The following is a 19,122-nucleotide window of genomic DNA, read 5'->3' as shown; positions in this document are numbered from 1 at the left end:
CCTGGGCTTAATTGTCCTGCGGCATGTGGAATCTTCCCAGAACAGGGATTGAACCAGTGTCCCCTGCATTGGTAGGTGGATTCTTAACCACTGAATCATCAAGGAAGTCCCAGAATTTCAGCTTTGCGATATGAAAAGAGTTCTCGAAATAGATGGTGGTTACAGTTGCACAAGAAGATGAATGTACTTCACGCCACTGAACTATACATTTTTAAAAGTTAAGATGGTAAATTTTACACGTATTTCATCACAATTTTAAAAGAGACAAGAAAAGCCTAAACATTAAATATGTAGTGAAATAGATTATGGAACCCTTACCCAATAGAATGGGCTTCCCTGATAGCTCAGTTGGTAAAGAATCTGCCTGCAATGCAGGAGACCCCGGTTCGATTCCTGGGTCAGGAAGATCCCCTGGAGAAGGGACAGGCTACCCACTCCAGTATTCTTGGGCTTCCCTTGTGGCTCAGCTGGTAAAGAATCTGCCCTCAATGTGGGAGACCTAGGTTCGATCCCTGGGTTGGGAAGATCACCTGGAGAAGGGAAAGGCTACCCACCCCAGTATTCTTGCCTAGAGAATTCCATGGACTGTACAGTCCATGGGGTTGCAAAGAGTTGGAGACGACTGAGCAACTTTCACTTTTATCCAATAGAATATCACTGCAGCTATGAAAGGGAAAAAGGAGTATCTATGTATTGCTGAGGCATTACCTGCAGGATAGGTCATTCAGTGAAAAAAGTAAAGGTGTTGGGCTGTAACCCACAGGCCTACAAGTCTTGTAATTGCCCAGCCATAAGCCTAAAGAAAGAGCCCAGCGACAGTGACAGAAACATCAACCATTTATTGGGTAGGGAATCTTAAAAGTCTCAAGCAAAGTCCTGGAGCAACATCCCACTGTGTGCAGCAGAGGGAAGAAAGACAGGAATAGCAGTCTTCACTTCTGAGGGGAGAAGGAGAATACTGTAGATCAGGGGGAATTGACGTTAGGTTGGTTCATCAGTGACCAGGGAAAGCAGTGACTGGGGCAGGCAACAAGCACGCAGGCCGCTACTAACCAAGCCCTATGATTAAGAGGAATGGATAGTCAGGTGAGTAGGGGGTATGTGAAGCAAGGACTGGTCAAGCAGGGAATGTACAGAGGGCAAAAGAACAGCCATTTTGAGTGGCCTGACTTTACAAACAGGCTTTACAGGATTTTACCATATGCTGCAGTATCCAAGAAAGAAAAGAAATGCAAGTATATATGCTTGTATTTTCAAATAGAAACAACAGAAGTATATTTAAACTTTAATATAAACATTTACCTAGATGGGGAGGAAGGATCACGGTAGAAGGGACAGGGGTATACTAGACATATATGTACATACCTTGCTTCACAGTTCTGTCTCTGGAAACATATAAATGTGCACACAATTTTTAATTTAATCAGTATAGAATTAGTCGGATTGATTTCTCTGCAGCCTTAGTAAGCACAGCCATAGCCTCAGAGGAGTATGGATAGTGATTTTTTGAGATTTCGTCCACTGATTAAAAAAACAGAAAATAACAAGTATTGATGAGAATGTGGAGAAACTGGAATTTTCATACATTACTGGTAGGAATGTAAAATGACTGCTTTGGAAAATAGCCTGACTTCCTCAAAAATTTAGACACAGAATTAGCATACTCAAGAGAAATGAAAATACATGTCCTCAGATGGCAGGGGAGCTTAGGGGAGAATAGATATATGTACCGTCCCTTTGTTCTTCACCTGAAACTATCAGCAGCTATACACCAAAGCAAAATAAATTTTTTTTAAAAAAAAGAAAAAAGCACGTCCACAGAAAGGCTTGTACACAAATGTTCTTGGCAGCTTTTTTTTTTTAATAGCCCAAAACTAGGGAAAACCCAAATTTCTACCGATAGGTGAATAGATAAGCAAATTGTGGTATTTCCATACAATGGAATATCACTCACTGTAAAAAGGAATGCTGGTGTACAGAAAGTAGAGAGGGTTTTTTTTTTTTTTTAGTACATATTGAATAAACCCATTTGCAGAAATTTCTTAAAAATAAAAACTATTAATAATCTATATGTGACGAAAAGTAGAGTAGTAGTGTCCTGGGGGAGGGGTAGGACGGAAGAATTACTGAGGAACACAAAGAAGTTTGGGGGTAATGAATATATTCATGACTTGATTGTACTGTTGGTTTCACGGGTATATACATAAGCCAAACTCATCTGATTATATACTTTAAATATATGCAGTTGTTTACAAAAAGTAGATGAGATAATAAATAATACTTAAAATTTTAAAAACAATGAATGTTGTAAGAATTTGGAGGATATATTGCATCAAATTAGAAATTTATTTCTGTTTTTAGTTTATGATGAGATAGTGATAAAGAATCTGCCTGCCAATGCAGGAGACACAGAAGACTCCAGTCTGATCCCCTGGAGTAAAAAATGGCAACCCACTCCAGTATTCTTGTCTGGAAAATTCCATGGACAGAAGACCCTGGCAGGCTACAGTCTACATGGTTGCAAAGAACTGGATAAAACCGAGCGACTGAGCACACATGAGCGCAAAGTATTTATCAAATACATTTTTGGCATCTATTGAGATTATCCTACACTTTTTCTCCTTTAATTTGTTTATATGGTATATTCCATTTATAGATTTTCTAACATTAATTCATCTTTGTATACCTGGGATAAATTAAGTTTAATAATGACATTGTAATTTGAATGCACTGATGAATTTGTTAATTCTTGGGAAACTTTGCATTTATCTTTTATTTATAACTTCTAGTTTAACTGGTTCTGTCTTCTGGTGAGAATGGCCTGTGGTTTTCTTTTGCATACAGTCCTTGGCTGGTTTTGACCTCAAAGCTGAGGAATGTTCTCTTTCTGTTCCCCAGATAAGTTTGTTCTTTTACGGTTGGAATGATCCGTTCCTTGACAGTTTGGTGGAGCCTGCCTATGCAGACATCCGGGCTTGGTATTTTTCTTGTGAGGAGATTTCTAATTTCTAATTAAACCTCCGTAATGGTTACAAGGAAAATTAAGGCTTCCTTTTTCATTCCTTTGAAAAGAAATTTATTACAGAAAATATCAGTTATACACAAAATTAGAGAACAGTCTGATGAACCCTCATGTACCCATCACCCAGCTTGCATAACACTTAAGACCAAATCTTTTTCATCTATATATTTACCCACTATACCTACTCACTCCAAGACTTTGGAAACAATTCCAGACATCTTATCTTTTTAATCTGTAAATACGCCAGTAAATTGTTCTTAAAGAAGATTTTTAAAAATAATCTAATGCTTATATATCACACCTACAAAAATTCAGCAATTCTTTTTTTTTTTTTTGGTCATACCGTGTAGCCTGTGAGATCTTAGTTCCCTAGCCAGAGATCAAATGCAGGTGCCCAACAGTGGAAATGCTGAGTCTCAACCACTGGACCACCAGGCAATTTCCTAGCAATTCTGTAATATTATCAAATATTCAGTCTGTTTTTAATCCTTCCCTTATTGTTTTGCATTCCTTGTTTTGGTAGTGGGTTTTTTTGTTGTTTTGTTTGCTTGAAGTCAGGAACCAAATAATGTCCATTCATTGTAACTAGCTGATATGTTTATAGATCTGCTTATGGCTCAAGGGTTAGGCCCCACTCCCCTATCTGCCTTTCACTTTTTATGCTACACAGAGGCTGCACCCCAAGCCATTGACTTGCCTTTACTTTCTCTCTGGAGAGTTGTGGGACCATTGCTATGACCCCAGGACATGGATCTCAAAGTTCCAAACCCACCCCTAGTCCCTGTTGAATACACAGAAGTCCCATGAGCCTGTTTCCCTTACTTCAAGCCAGCCCTGGATGATTAGAGCTAGATCGGACATGGATCAGGTGAAAACAGACTGATGATACTACAGTATTGTTAAACTTCTGTAGAAGTTTCTTCTCTTCGGAGAAGGCGATGGCACTCCACTCTTGCCTGGAAAATCCCATGGACAGAGGAGCCTGGTGGGCTGCAGTCCATGGGGTCGAGAAGGGTCAGACACGACTGAGCGACTTCACTTTGACTTTTCACTTTCATGCATTGGAGAAGGAAATGGCAACCCACTCCAGTGTTCTTGCCTAGAGAATCCCAGGGACGGGGGAACCTGGTGGGCTGCCATCTATGGGGTCGCACAGAGTCGGACACAACTGAAGCGACTTAGCAGCAGCAGCAGCAGGTGCAGTATATTAGGAGAGGACAGAAAGCAGCAGACACACCACCAGTGGTACCTCCCAAGCAGGCAGGAACCAAGGTTCCTAAACTGTGCTCCAGAGACAGCTGGTACTGATTCCTGCCCTAGCCCACTCCTGCTCCTGGTCCCATGCAAGGCCACCTCCCTCTCTGTCAGCACCATTCCTAGTGACCAAGCATGCTCTGTGGGCCTTTGGTCCCTGCCCAACCCCTCTGGTTGCCACGGACTTCTGTGGTAATCCCACCCACACATGTGCAGATGTACCCAGAACACCCGTGGGCACCGGCTTCTGAGTGATCTGCTCCATGTCCTAGACATGTCTGAAAATCAAAGGCAGGCAAGGCCATGCACAGACTGACTAGAGGAGAGCAGTCTTGGTAGGAGTGGCCCCAGGAGTACGAGGTAGGAGACACGTGAAACTGGTGGGGGAGGCAGGAGCAATGGTAAGTGACAACAGGAGGCTGTTCAGAGCTAAGCTAGATGGGAACAGGAAAAGCAGAGAAAGCCAGACACAGGGGAAACGGGTGGTTTTCTGGGGAACACCCTAGATGAACTGTGAAGTCGTTGTTTAGTCGTGTCCGCCTCTGTGTGACCCCAAGGACTACACAATCCATGGAATTCTCCAAGCCAGAATACTGGAGAGGGTAGCCTTTCCCTTCTCCAGGGGATCTTCCCAACCCAGGGATCGAACCCGGGTCTCCCGCATTGCAGGTGGATTCTTTACCAGTTGAGCCCCAAGGGAAGCCCAAGAATACTGGGGTGGGTAGCTTATCCCTTTCTCCAGTGGATCTTCCTAACCCAGCAATTGAACCAGGGTCTCCTGCATTGAAGGCGGATTCTTTACCAACTGAACTATCAGGGAGGCCCAACAGGTCAGCTGGGTCCCAAAAGGCAAGAGGGCATAGCCCCAACCTAACCAATGCAAGGCCAATGCCTTGGCTGTCCCAAACACATGACCATTTTCTACACCTGCTTGGAAGTCACATTCTGCTCCTCCCTCCTTTTATCCTACATGTATTCTAGAAAGCACTTCTATCCTGGGATTTGCAGGTTGTTTTGTGGTCACATACTCTTTTTCAGATTGCTTTTCTTCTTAAGAGCTGTTTTGCTTGCTTCTTATGCTCCTTTAGCTAATATTCTATTCCAGCCCCCAATCTCTACACAGTCACCACAATTTTTTTTATTATGATAAAATACACATGACAAAAAATTTACTATCTTAATCATTCTTCAGAGTTCTGTTTGGTGGTATTAAACATACATATTCACATTGTTGTACAGTCGTCACCACCATCCATCCTCATAACTCTTCATCTTGTAAAAGCGAAACCACTGACATTTTTACCTAGCCCAGCTGCCATTTATCACCTGGACTGATGGGGTGGGTTAAGTGGAGAGCACTGTGGCTGCAGGTAGAGGTGCTGGTCTCATCACTGCTGCCTGCTGGGCTTGATTCCAGTTCTGGGATTTGCCTCCTGTTGAGGACTGAACGTGTCCATAGCATATGTCAAAACCCTACCCTGCAATATGATGGAATTAGGAAATGGGGCCTTAGGAGATGGTTCAGATTAGATGAAATCATGACATGGAGCCCACATGATGGGATTAGGGCCTTTATGAGGGTCACAAGAGAGCTAGCTTCCCAACTCTGCTCTCTGCCATGTGAGGATACAAGAAGTTGGCTATCTGCAAGAGGGCCCCACTTAATCATGCTGGCACCCTGATCTAAGATATCTACCCTCTAGAGCTATGAGAAACTAATTTTGGTTGTTTATAAGCCCCTCCCCGCAGTCTATGAAATTTTGTTATAGCAGCCTGAACTAAGACATCCACAGAAGGTCTGAATTTGGTTAGTCACTGTCACATTTATTTCTCTGCATGGCATACATCAGCATCTCACACTGTCCAGTCTCTTTGTTGATATCTGTGGTTGGTACCGATCTGCCGGGGTCCAGCCCTGGTGGATCCAGGGAATTCGAAGCGGGGACGGTGTCGGCGAGGATCAGGAAACAACTGCTTAATTAAACGTTAATTAAGGATATAAAGAGTAATAGAATAAGGATAGCTCAATGAGGAAATTCAGTGGAGAAAAGAGGCTGAAATAAGGATAGCTCAGTGAGGAAATTCAGGGGAGAAAAGAGGCTGAATAATTCAGCCAGAAGGTGAGAGAAAGAACAACATGGGGAGACCAAGTTTCCGTGAACAAGGCCCACACTTTATTTTCCAAAGTAGTTTTTATACCTTAAGTTATGCATAGAGGATAATGGGGGAAGGGGTAGAGTCATGCAGTAAGCCAGGCTTTCTTCCTGAACACTTATCATATGCAAAAGTTTAGGTGATTTGCATCATCTTCTGGCCCAGAGGCCTGTTAACATTTTAAGACCCTTTCTTCAGAAAACTTATTTTTCTCTAAAGGTGACTAGTCAGGCGCCACCCTCCAAAAGCATTAAAGTTGCATTCCTATAGGGCAAAGGTGTGGTGGGCTGTAACAAGAAAAAGAATTAACTCAAGGGCCCAAGATTACAAACATTAAAGCTACTACTTACACCAATTGTATTAATCAATACACTGCCAGGGACACAGCAGGTAAGGGATATGGAAACTTAGCAGCAAACATTGGCCCAACAAGTGAAAAACCCTTCACCAATACAATTTCTAATCAATCTTTTAACTGCTCAAAGGAATCTGTATTCAGACAGTTCAGAACATCTCATGCCTCTCACAGTTGGGAGGCTCTGAGCAATCACATGTGGCCGGAAAAACCTATTCAGGCAGGCTAGAGGATTTCCAAAGGAGTTTGTAGGTTGAAACACTGTCACACCCAGGAATTATTAACTGGAGCTGTAAGTTAACTTTTTTTCAGAGAGAGGTAGTGGGGGACAGCCCCCCGTAAAGTCAGAGGTGTAGGTGAGAGCACAAAGCAGAAAGTAGGCAGACTCTGGTTTTGGGGGTACATGCTCGAGAATTTCCAGGGGGACTCCCGAGACTCGATCCTGCCTTTGCGTATGCCGAGCCTCCTTCCTCATGACCTTTGCCATGGGCGGAGTTCCTCACTCTGGCTCCCAGCAGTGATAGAACTCTAGTTGAGCTATTCCAGATCCTGAAAGATGATGCTGTGGAAAGTGCTGCACTCAATATGCAATATGCAATATGCAATATGCACTCAATATGCAATATGAAGGCTCCCAGCACAGATCTTGCTCCATGTTCTTGGGTATGGAAGATATCTGGTTTTTAAGTGTTTTTCAATAACTCAATTTGTATGTCAAACCTGCCACTCTACTGCAGTGATGGAAAAACTTGTCTATTTGGAGCATTTCTTACCCACCTTTCCTAGGATGTATCTAAATACTGATCTAATATTAAGTGAGGCTTTTTTAATAGCAAGACTGTCAGATCTCTGCTGGCACTTCTCATCCTTGTTCCCCACACTTTCTATCACTTATTCTCTACCTCCACTGGCTGCCCATTTATTTTGCACCCAAGAACACTGTCCCGATTACCATCATTACCACAGATCTTGTAGAAGCAAGGGCCCCCAAGTTACCACTCCAATCTTGTGCAAAGTATGATTAAAATGCCCCCCTGGCTTCTGATTGGTAAAAGTCACTGTCTGGAATGGTTAAATGCCATTCCTGAATCCCATCATCCCCAGTGACACTAAGGAGCCCAGTTCCACAGCAGCATTTCCTGCTTTCAAACCAGGCCTACTGGGGACAGCCATCAACACCTTCTAAATGAAGCAATGCCCACCCCCCACCCCCACCAACCCCCCTGCCCAACCACTGTCATATTTCTTCTGCCTTAGCCAAAGGAGCATCCTCTGGGAAGCTCCCAGAGGACAGTCAAACGGTGAATCTTCTGGTCTCATGTAATAAACTCATTCTGATATTTCCACTTCCCTGTAGCCTTCAGACCCATTTAAAGAGCTCAGCCAAGGCAATTCTGGCATCTCCACTTCACTGACCTTAGACTACCATCATGTCCAAGTTACCAGAGTCATCAGCAGCACATTAGAATGAGTTCTGGGTGTTCTTGGCAGAACATTACATCTTGAGTCATGGGAAATGCTTCCATTGCAATCAACTTCCTGCTACTGCTGCTAAGTCTCTTCGGTCGTGTCCGACTCTGTGCGACCCCATAGACAGCAGCCCACCAGGCTCCTCTGTCCCTGGGATACTCCAGGCAAGAACACTGGAGTGGGTTGCCATTGCCTTCTCCAATCAACTTCCTACCCAGTCTTATATACCTTCTCACCCCCATCAGTTACCCTCAAGATCCCCTCCCTTGTCCGTTACCCCAGAGGTCCTGTGGTTAGACATGTCCTGCAACCTTTTGGGTAATCAAGTAGGGACTGTGCTTCATGGCTTGGGTATGCTGAGACTCAATACTAGCTACTGGTCTAGAGGCAATGAGAGGTGGAGCTTCATAAGGATTAGCATTGTTTTATAAGATGTCTACCTCGTCTACCTTGGTGAGATTGTTGTACCGTCTCCAGGAAAAATAAGGCTGTTCTTTTCTATCAAGCAAAAGAGTAGCTGATGCTAGCCAAAGGGTTTAGGAGCTCTGAGGGTTCAAGGTTCTTTGATATATCCACCCAAATATCCCCATGCCAGGCCTTAGGGTCCCATTCCTTCTCTTTAAAAGGCTTGAATTTAGTACAGGAAAGCTGTTAAGGATGCACAGGTCTCCTCTGCAGCTCTGTTGCCCTTGATTAAGCCTTGAGCCTTGTTTTCATCACACTTACTTCCTGGCCACAGAAGTGAGCATTTCATTACAGGTTGCCTTGGGAGACTTTCTGGCTTTCACATCATGCCCTGAGTGGAGTGGGCTAAGAGCCTTTCATTTTTTCTTCAAATCTTCTAAGGCAATTTGGAAAAGTTAACCACCTTCATAATCCTTGTAATTACAGCTGCCTTTATATCTTTCAAGTGCCCAAGCTACTAACTATATAAGCCAAACTTTCCCTTCAACTTCTATCTTCTTCCAGTCTACCAAAGAGTCTTATGCCAGGGGTTACTAGCATCCTACTCACCAACAGTGGTGAGAGGTCTCTGTTGCCTTTTGAATGGTGGGTGATCTAGTTGTAGATTCCTTTCCATATGGCCTGCCTTCTAGTGTTATGCTATGCTAAGTCACTTCTGTCCTGTCCGACTCTGTGCGACCCCATAGACAGCAGCCCACCAGGCTCCCCCCGTCCCTGGGATTCTCCAGGCAAGAACACCAGAGTGGGTTGCCATTTCCTTCTCCAATGCATGAAAGTGAAAAGTGAAAATGAAGTCGCTCAGTCGTGTCCGACTCTTAGCGACCCCATGGATTGCAGCCTAACAGGCTCCTCCGTCCATGGGATTTTCCAAGCAAGAGTACTGGAGTCCTTCTAGTGCTACTTCCTACTAATTGTCTTAGCTTCAATCTCCATAAAAGCAAAACCTAAGCTTAGAACTTGGGTGCAGTTTATTTGGTAGATGATCCCAGGAACTGAGAGAGAAGGAGTGAGGAAAATAGAAGGAAAGTTCAATAAAGTGTGTTTTGGTATCTGCCTTCTACTGGAGGTTGCCCCAGAAGGTATTAAGTCTCCTACATTCTCAGGCTACATTTGTGGGTTGAGAGAGCTGCTGAGGCTTAGGAGAAAGCCTGGAAGCAGAAAGGCACTTACTACACTAAGATACAAAGGAAAAATACAGGAAAAAACCTTTGGCTCAATGGTAAAGAAACTGCCTACCCAATGCAGTAGCCACGGGAGACATGGATTTGATCCCCGCACTCGAAAGATCCCCTGGAGAAGGAAATTGCAATCTACTCCGGTATTCTTGCCTGGGAAATCCCATGGACAGAGCCTGGTGGGCTACAGTCCACAGGGAAACAAAGGACATGACTGAGTGACTGAGGACGCACGCATACACAAGCATGCACACGTGAAACTTACTCCAGTTGGGGCAGAGCGGGTGGAGGGAGATTGACAAAATATAATATATAGCATGTTAAGTGGTGACAAAGGCTAGAAAACAAAGCAAGAAAGGAGGGTGAGCAGTGCTGGTTTTGTTGGGTGTGGGGAGAATGTACATTCTTTTAAAATAATGTCGTTAGGGAAAACTTCACTGAAAAGGTGACATTTAAGTAGACACCTGAAGGAAGTGAGTAAAATCAGCAAAACACTGAGAAGGAGCGACTGTGAGGTAGGAGAGAAATCAGAAGAGGGTAGTGCCCTAGAAGCCTAGGGAAGACAAGGAGTCCACTGTAAGAAATGCTGCTGACGGGCCTAGATGAGGAAGGAGAACTGGCCAGAGGCCTTACCAGGACTGGAGTCAGCGTTATCCCGACAAGAGTGGGCTGGGAAGCATTGGAGGTGGGATTCAAAGCTGAGGGGAACTAAGAGCAAAGAGGAAGGGGAGGAATTGAAGACAGTGAACGTAAACAACTTTGGGGAGTTTAGTAACAAGGAAAGCAGAGAAATGGGGCAGGAGCTGGAAGGTAATGTAGGATCAAGGAAGGACTTTTTTCCATGATGGAAGACCTCCCAGGATCTCTACTTCCACTTCCCTTCATCTTTCCTCTTGCTGTAGACAAATGTACAGCCTTTTCCACCTCTTTCCTCAAGCCCATAAAATATTTTTGCAAAGCTGTTCCCCAGAGTTCTGAGCTGTAGGAGAAAGGAAAGGAAAGTAGGTAAATAGTCTGCTTGCAATGTGGGAGACCTGGGTTTGATCCCTGGGTTGGGAAGATCCCCTGGAGAAGGGAAAGGCTACCCACTCCAGTATTCTGGCCTGGAGAATTCCATGGACTTGCAAAGAGTCAGACACAAGTGAGCTGTAGAAGAAGAAAGCCACAAAAAGTCCTTTGTTCCTACTTTCAGTTCTGTCACATTGCCTGGGGCAACGAGCTTGCTGCCTCAGTCAAGGGCTGAAACTTCAGAGCAGAAAGAACAAAGGCGGATATCTCAAAATATCATCCTCCCCATTTGATCTGGGTCCTTTATCCACTTGGATGCCCTTCCCTAAACATAGGGCTCTCCGTCTGTTGCTGCTCTGTCAGGGCAGATACTTTTCTCTGTTCTAGAGAATCAACTATTTGTTTTCAAGTGCTCTGACCAAAGCAACATTCCTTCAGGCACTCTCAGATCACCTTCATGATTTTTCCTATTTCCCCATACTGAATAGTTTTTATCTCAGGTTTTAACGTACTTTTCTCCTTAAAAACAATTTATGGCAGTAAAATTCACACAAGTCACTAACGTACAATTCAGTGGCTTTTAGAATGTACAACATCTTAGAATGTGCCACATTTACAATGTTGTACAACCATTACACCTCGAAAATATTTTTCTTCAACTCAAAAGGAAAGCCTGCTCCTGTTAAGCAGCCACTTCCTCCTTCCCACTCCCCTCGCCCCACCAGCTATGCATTTGCCTCTTCTGGATATTTTATATAAACAAAATCATACATGTGGTCCTGTGTATCTGGCCTCTTCCACTTAGTTTCTCCATCAGTGCCTTATATTGTGTTTTCCCCCTCTTTGGGCATTGTTTTGACTCCCTTCTCATTTCCTTTTCTGCATATTTTTTATTTTCTAAGTTATTCTCAAAGAAAATCTTAAGTCACCACTACAACTATTCAAAATATTTTAACCCATGTTGATATAAAATATTAATGCTGGCTTAAAACTAAATATTAAAAAAAACTAAGTTCATGGCATCTGGCCCCATTACTTTATGGCAAATAGAGAGGGAAAAGGTGGAAGTAGTAACAGATTTCCTTTTCTTGGGCTCTAAAACCACCACGGATGGTGACTGCAGCCATGAAATCAGAAGACATTTGCTTCTTGATAGGAAAGCTATGACAAACCTAGACAGTGTGTTGAAAAGCACAGACATTGCTGACAAAGTCCATATGATCAAGGCTATGGTCTTCCCAGTGTTCATGTAGGGTTGAATCAGAAAGAAGGCAGAGCGCTAAAGAATTGATGCCTTGGAACTATGGTGCTGGAGAAGATTCCTGAGAGTCCCTTGGACAGCATGGAGATAAAACCAGTCAATCTTAAGGGAAATCAACCCTGAATACGCTGGTAGGACTGATGCTGAAACTGAAGCTCCAGTATTTTGGTCATCTGATGTAAACAGCCCACTCATTGGAAAAGTCATTGATGCTGGGAAAGATTGAGGGCAGAAGGAAAAGAGGGCATCAGAAGATGAGATGGCTGGATGGCATCACTGATGCAATGGACATGAACTTGGGCAAACTTTAGGAGATAGTGAGGGACAGAGAGGCCTGGTGTGCTACAGTCCATGCAGTCACAAAGGGCTGGACACAACTGGGTGACTGAACAACTATATAAATACAGAATTATTAAAATACAAGAGTACTACTCAAAAGAAATATTTTTAAGCTTAATGTCTACTGACATATTCTGTGTTGTTTGGGCCCCATTTTGTACAAAGTAATGGTTTAGTAACCCCTAGTCTTTCTCCTGAAAGCAAGTTAGGGTAAGGCAGGACACCCACTTCTCTCACAGATTTCACGTGGCTCTAGGGAAATGTTTTGGAATCTTACTGTACTTACTGGATGCTGACATCGCCTGTCTGTATTCCGGGGAAAGGTTGCAGATACCAAAGATCAGTGTCATCAGCTCCTTGTGCAGCCACATCACTCACAAGTACGACACACTCACGAAAGGCACCTGATATGCTACCCTGGGCACCGAGAGGGGGCCCCCGTATTCGGAGAGAGAACACCCATCTGGAACGGATCTAGAAGCAGTTCAAAAATCGGACACCTATAGGAGGATAACGAGTGAAGCTGACCAGGTGACGACAGCCACAAGTCAGGCGATTGCTGTTGGGCAAAACCAAGGTCCGTGATGGCTAATTTCCTGGGTTTTCGGGAGAACACAGAAAATCTGTATTTTTAATGCAAAATCTCCAGATTCGTACGTGTTGGCAACTCACGCAAAACTGTAAAAAAGTGAATTGAGCAAATCCTATGGCTGGCTCCAGAGAGCGCTTATTTGTACCTCCGACCAGTCATTTTAGAAAGAAGCCGGTAAAGTGTCTCACCAAAAGCCATACAGCCAGGATGGGGAGGCAGAAGCCAAAGTTTCAAGAGGCTTCTGTCTCAAAACAGTTTCCAGGTCGTAAAATACACTCCTATCCTGAACTCGGGCTGAAACCCCTCCAGGGAGCGCCTCAAGGACGGAAGGGCCAAGCGCAAGGTCCTTGACCCGCCCGCCCAACCGCACCCTCCGTGCCTGAGTCCGGGTTTCCCCGCCTCCCGGACTTTGTCCTCCGTCCCTTAGGCCAAGAAAGCCTTCGCTGTCACTGCTTTTCACCGCCTGCCATCCTCGCCCCCTAGACACTGCCTGTTGCCAGCCTGGCTCCCACTGCGCGTTCCCAGCGGGCTGCAAACATCTTCCTACACAGCCCTATCGCATTCTCCCGAGACCGGCTGTGGGTGAGTTCCCGGTCCACCACAAGCCGGAAGTGATCTTCCCTAAACGCACGCAGCGTGCGCAATGCTCGCCAGGTCCCGAGCGACGCGCCTGAGGTGATGACCGAGGTGCGCATGCGCCGCACGGGTTTTATTGCGTCACCGCGACTCCAGAGCCCGCGGCTCGAGCCTGGGCAGGCTGCTCGCGCCTTCGCGCTTGCGCATCTTCCTCTGCCAGGAGCACGGCGCGGCCCCTGGGCCTGCCTCGTGGTCGAGCTTCTTCTCCAGCAGGTGCATTCGGGCTGTGGTCTCCGTCAGCATGTCCATAAGCAGTTCCTGCTGCAGCTTCAGGTAGTTGTTCTCCTCCAGCAGCACTTGGCTCTTGACTCGTTGCACCTGTGCCTTCCAGCCCGCGATGGTTTGCGAGGGCAGCTGCGGCCGCGACCACACTGGCTGGCCTTCGGAGGTCCACCGTCCGCCGCGGAACACGAAGGCCTCGTCGTTGAGGCGCGTGCGGGGCGAGCCGTAGCTGAGGCCCAGCTCCGCCTGGCGCGTCTGGTGGTCCAACAGGTAGAAGGTGGACATGGAGGAGATGCGGCGCAGCGGCGGGCGTCGCGGTGAGAAGCGCCGCGAGCAGTGGTCGGTCCAGAACTGCCGCAGCTGCTCCCACAGGCGGCTGGTGTAGCCCCAGCCCAGGCATCCAAAGGCCTCCAGGGCGTGGGCCGGGCGGACCTTGTCAGGCGCACGGATGCCCGGAGCGTAGCCACGAGGACCCGGGTGACTCGGGCTGCGCCCTTGCTTCTCAAGCCCCGATGTCCAGAATGATAAAGGCGAGCCAGGGGCACTGCTGGGGAGCAAGAGTATGGGTGAGCAGCCTGCTCAGGCGAGCTGTTCCAGCCCCTGTTCCCTAAAACCATGAGGCCTGGTGGACAGGGCTCAGGCCTGCGACGGTGCTCAGGGCTAACAAGCTGCTGGCCACTGAGGAGTCCATCCCTGCCCACTCGCCTAGCAGCAGTCTTCCCGGAGACATCTCCAAAGACCACTTTCGGGTCTTGGGGCTAGATAGGCTGATTAAGCACCCCTGCTCTCTTGAGTGCTGAGTGGCTGCTGGAAGGGGTTAATAGGCCCTTAGGGAAGGAGGGAATGATAGCAGAGACAAGTAAAGATGCACAGGAATTTTGACAGGTACGTTGGGGGTGGATAAGGGAGAGCCTCTAGGCAGAATGAAGGGCTGCCAGTGTTGTGCATGTGAGGAAGAGCTTGGGGTAGAAAGCTGGAAAGGGAGACCAGGGCGCTCTGTGAGGGTGCTGTACAGGCAGTCTCCAAAGTTTAGGCTTCCTTCTGTGGGTTAGAGGGCGCTACTGAAGGACTACAAAGGCAGTGCTAGGTCTACATTCTGAAAAGTATCTGGTGGACGTCTAGCATACCCAGCAGCGTTACTGCCCTTATCAGTCCCTCATTTTACAACTTTGAACTGACATCTGCTTTGTGCCAGGCTGTGGTTTGGGTAGAGGGTCCCAAGCATAGCCTATGCCTGCCCTCAAGATATTCCTGGTCCATCTGGGAAGCCTGATGTGTGTGTTTAGATCACAGTCCCTTGTAGTCAGTTCAGTGGAGGCATGTGCCATGGGCTAGGACCGATATATGCTTAGGACCTGAGCCAACAGTGGTTGTGCAGACTGGGCATGACTTTTATCCCAAGCAGACTACATGCTCAAGGAAACTAAAGTCCAGGTAACAGACATGTCCCATACTCCCTTTCCTCACTCCTATAAGTGCTGATTCTGTTATGTGAGAAAGAGGACTATGTTTTCTTTTAAATTCCTCTTTGCTCCATGGAGAGTGAAAAGAACCCTGGGGCAGGGTTCCCTCTGTTAGGTCTCCATTAATTCAACACACGCTTATTTTTCACACAAACCTGGGCAGTACTGTCCCCTTGATGTGGTTCAGGGACATGTCTCTGGAAGACCACATAGGGCCTTAGGATAGAGCCAGGCCCACCCTTGAGGTTGCATCTTTCCAGAGGACCCTTCCCCCATAAATCCTCACATGTCGTGCCTCACCTGGAGGATGTGTCGAAGATGCCAAGCTGCTGTCCTAGGCCTGGCCCCATCTCTGAACCACTCAGTTGCTTTTTACCAGCTATGACTCACAATGCCTCTAGGCCAGATCAGCTAAGCTATAAAACAGACCCCAGTGCACGCCCCTGTATTCATTCAGCACACAATTACTAAGGGCCTACTGTGTTCCAGGCGCTGTTCTTAGGGTGGGACAAAGATATTCCTTCATTATTCTTAGATGGGGAGAAGGTCATAAGCAGAACCTAAGAAAAGAATATGTTCCAGAGGGATAGCAAAATAGTCCCTCATGAAGCTAACCAAGGGTGTCATGGGTCAGATTTCCCAGAAGCAGAGCCTGAGATGAGAATTTTTTGAGGGGTTTATTAGGGAAGTGATGAAAGCAGGACAGGGCAGGGAAAAAAGGTAAAGCTAAGCAAGAACGTGGCCTCAGGTGGAGACTAGCTCTATTCAGATCTCAGGGAACTGTACACAATTGTGCCACAGAGTTAGGGCTCCTTACTGCCAAGGAGCCAATCTTTTGTGCCCTTCTTCCCCCACCCACCTCTCATTTCAGTCAGTCATTCACAGGGGCAGCTGTGAGTTGTCAACCAACAGTTAAGGCACCTACAGGGTACGTGCACCTCCTGTAAAGGGATCTGTGGGATGTCAGCAGCATAAAAGAGGGAGGAAGCAAATAGATAATTGAAATAACTACATTAATAATTTCTGATTGTGATACATGCCATGAAGAAAAGAGAAATACAGGAAGTGCCTCTAGGACAAAATGAGGGATAGGAAGCAATTTAGAATTGGCACTCAGTGAAGGCACTTGATATTCATACCTAGACGTGAATGATGAGAGGGGGCTAGAGGTTCAAAGGAGCTAGGCTTATCTGAAGGAGAAGTGCTGTGTTGAGCAGTGGAAGGAAATAATGTCAGCCCTGTTCTCCAAACATGCTCAGTCAATTGCCATCACCTCTATTTAACTTTGGGAGAAGGCAATGGCACCCCACTCCAGTACTCTTGCCTGGAAAACCCCATGGACAGAGGAGCCTGGTAGGCTGCAGTCCATGGGGTTGCTAAGAGTCGGACACAACTAAGCGACTTCACTTTCACTTTTTACTTACATGCATTGGAGAGGGAAATGGCAACCCACTCCAGTGTTCTTGCCTGGAGAATCCCAGGGATGGGGGAGCCTGGTGGGCTGCCGTCTATGGGGTCGCACAGAGTTGGACATGACTGAAGCGACTTAGCAGCAGCAGCGGCAGCTACTTAACTTTCCTTACCCCAGGGGTGTCCAGTGTCCTGATGGCTCTAGAAGGAGTCACCCAAGCTCCAGAGGAGCTCACAGTGTAGCAGAACCAAGTGGTATTGCCATCTCCCAGAAAACTTTTTTCTTGAACAGGTATGATTGACACAATAAACTACATATATTTATAATGTATTCTTTGATATGTTTGGATAATTTGATGTAAGAAATCATCACCAAAATCAAGATAATGAAGATATCCATTACTTTCAGAAGTCTCCTCTGCTCCCTTGACTGTAGAGATTAGTTTGTATTTTCTAGAATTTTATATAAATAGAATTATTTAGTATGTACTTTATTTCTGCAGCATAATTATTTTAGGTTGAAATTCATTCATTCATTTTTTAGTGAGTAGTAATCCATTACTTGGAAATACCACAGTTTGTTTTTCCATCTACCTGTTGATGGAAGTTCGGGTTGTTGCCATCTGAGGGGCTATACAGCTGCTATAAATATCTGTATAACGTCTTCGTGTGGCCATATGCTTCAGTTTTTATTGAGTAAATACCTAGGAATAGGATGGCTAGGTAATATGAGGTGTATGTTTGCCTTTTTATGAAGTTACCAGTTTTCCCAAAATGGTTGTACCATATCCCCACCAGCTGTGAAAAAGTTTCTCTTCCTGTTCTTCCACATACTTGCCTACAGTTAGTATGGTAAGTCCTTTTAATTTTAGTTATTCTAGAGGGTGTGTCTAAATTGTGATTCTGATTTCTTTTCTGTATTGGCTGATAATGTTGAGTGTCTTTTCATGTGTTTATTTGTTACCCACCTTGCTGTTCATCAGTTACATGATGAACAATAAAGTTCAGGTCGGTGGCCTAGTCCTGTCCAACTCTGCGACCCCAAGGACTACAGCACGCCAGGCTTCCCTGTCCATCACCAACTTCCTGAGCTTGCTCAAAATCATGTCCATCGGGTTGGTGATGCCATCCAACCATCTCATGCTCTGTCATCCCCTTCTCCTCCCACCTTCAATCGTTCCCAGCATCAGGGTCTTCTCTAATGAGTCAGTTCTTCGCATCATGTGGCCAGTTTTGGAGCTTTAGTTTCAGTATCAGTCCTCCCAATGAATATTCAGGACTGATTTCCTTTATAATGGACTGGTTGGATCTCCTTGCAGTCCAAGGGACTCTCAAGAGTCTTCTGCACCACCACAGTTTAAAAGCATCAATTCTTTGGCGCTCATCTTTCTTTACAGTCAACTCTCACATCCATACATGACTACTGGAAAAACCAAAGCTTTGACTAGACGGACCTTTGTTGGCGAAGTAATGTCTCTGCTTTTTAATATGTTGTCTAAGTTAGTCATAACTTTTCTTCCAAGGAGCAAGCATCTGTTAATTTCACCATCTGCAGTGGTTTTGGAGCCCAACAAAATAAAGTCTCTCACTGTTTCCTTTGTTTCTCCATCTATTGGCCATGAAGTGATGGGACCAGATGCCATGATCTTAGTTTTCTGAATGTTGAGTTTTAAGCCAACTATTTCACTCTCCTCTTTCACTTTCATCAAGAGGCTCTTTAGTTCTTCTTTGCTTTCTGCCATAAGGGTGGTGTCATCTGCATATCTGAGGTTATTGATATTTCCCCCTGCAGTCTTGATTCCAGCTTGTGCTTCATCCAGTCCAGCATTTCTCATGATGTACTCTGCATATAAGTTAAATAAGCAGGGTAACAGTATACAGCCCTGACATACTCCTTTCCCTATTTGGAACCAGTCTGTTGTTCCATGTCTGGTTCTAACTATTGCTTCTTGACCTGCATACAGATTTCAGGAGTCAGGTAAGGTGGTCTGGTATTCCCATCTCTTGAAGAATTTTCCACAGTTTGTTGTGATCCACACAGTCAAAGGCTTTGGCATAGTCAATAAAGCAGAAATAGATGTTTTTCTGGAACTCTCTTGCTTTTTTGACGATCCAGCGGATGTTGGCAATTTGATCTCTTGTTCCTCTGCCTTTTCTAAATCCAGCTTGAACATCTGGAAGTTCACAGTTCACATACTATTGAAGCCTGGCTTGGAGAATTTTGAGCATTACTCTGCTAGCATGTGAGATGAGTACAATTGTGCAGTAGTTTGAACATTCTTTGGCATTGCCTCTC

At 45.5% G+C, this 19,122-nt stretch overlaps 1 protein-coding gene across 2 annotated transcripts; it reads right to left on the bottom strand.

Moving 5' to 3' along the window:
• Nucleotides 1-8,020: 8,020 nt before the first annotated feature.
• Nucleotides 8,021-15,791, bottom strand: CBY3 (chibby family member 3). 2 transcript variants are annotated; one of them, XM_061421296.1, is made up of 2 exons: nt 15,717-15,791; nt 8,021-14,500 (listed from the first exon to the last, which is right to left on the bottom strand). In XM_061421296.1, exons 1-2 carry the CDS (start codon nt 15,764-15,766, stop codon nt 13,813-13,815), a joined length of 738 nt encoding a protein of 245 aa, XP_061277280.1. In that variant the 5' UTR covers nt 15,767-15,791; the 3' UTR covers nt 8,021-13,812. The 2 variants fall into 2 exon arrangements, with proteins under 2 accessions (XP_061277280.1, XP_061277281.1); XM_061421297.1 differs by having other exon boundaries at nt 8,021-14,497.
• Between the last annotated feature and the right edge of the window lie 3,331 nt (nt 15,792-19,122).

Source organism: Bos javanicus, chromosome 7, assembly GCF_032452875.1.
Source record: "Bos javanicus breed banteng chromosome 7, ARS-OSU_banteng_1.0, whole genome shotgun sequence".
Classification (NCBI taxonomy): domain Eukaryota; kingdom Metazoa; phylum Chordata; class Mammalia; order Artiodactyla; family Bovidae; genus Bos; species Bos javanicus.
The sequence above is the reverse complement of the archived record's forward strand: the minus strand, read 5'-3'. Positions and strand labels throughout refer to the sequence as shown.

What these genes read in the sequence shown, in the direction of transcription:
- CBY3 (XM_061421296.1), bottom strand. Translation starts at nt 15,766, where the DNA reads ATGGGGCCAGGCCTAGGACAGCAGCTTGGCATCTTCGACACATCCTCC. An exon ending in ATCTTCGACACATCCTCCAG is followed by an intron (nt 14,501 to 15,716) that starts GTGAGGCACGAC and finishes CTTGCTCCCCAG; the next exon opens with CAGTGCCCCTGGCTCGCCTT.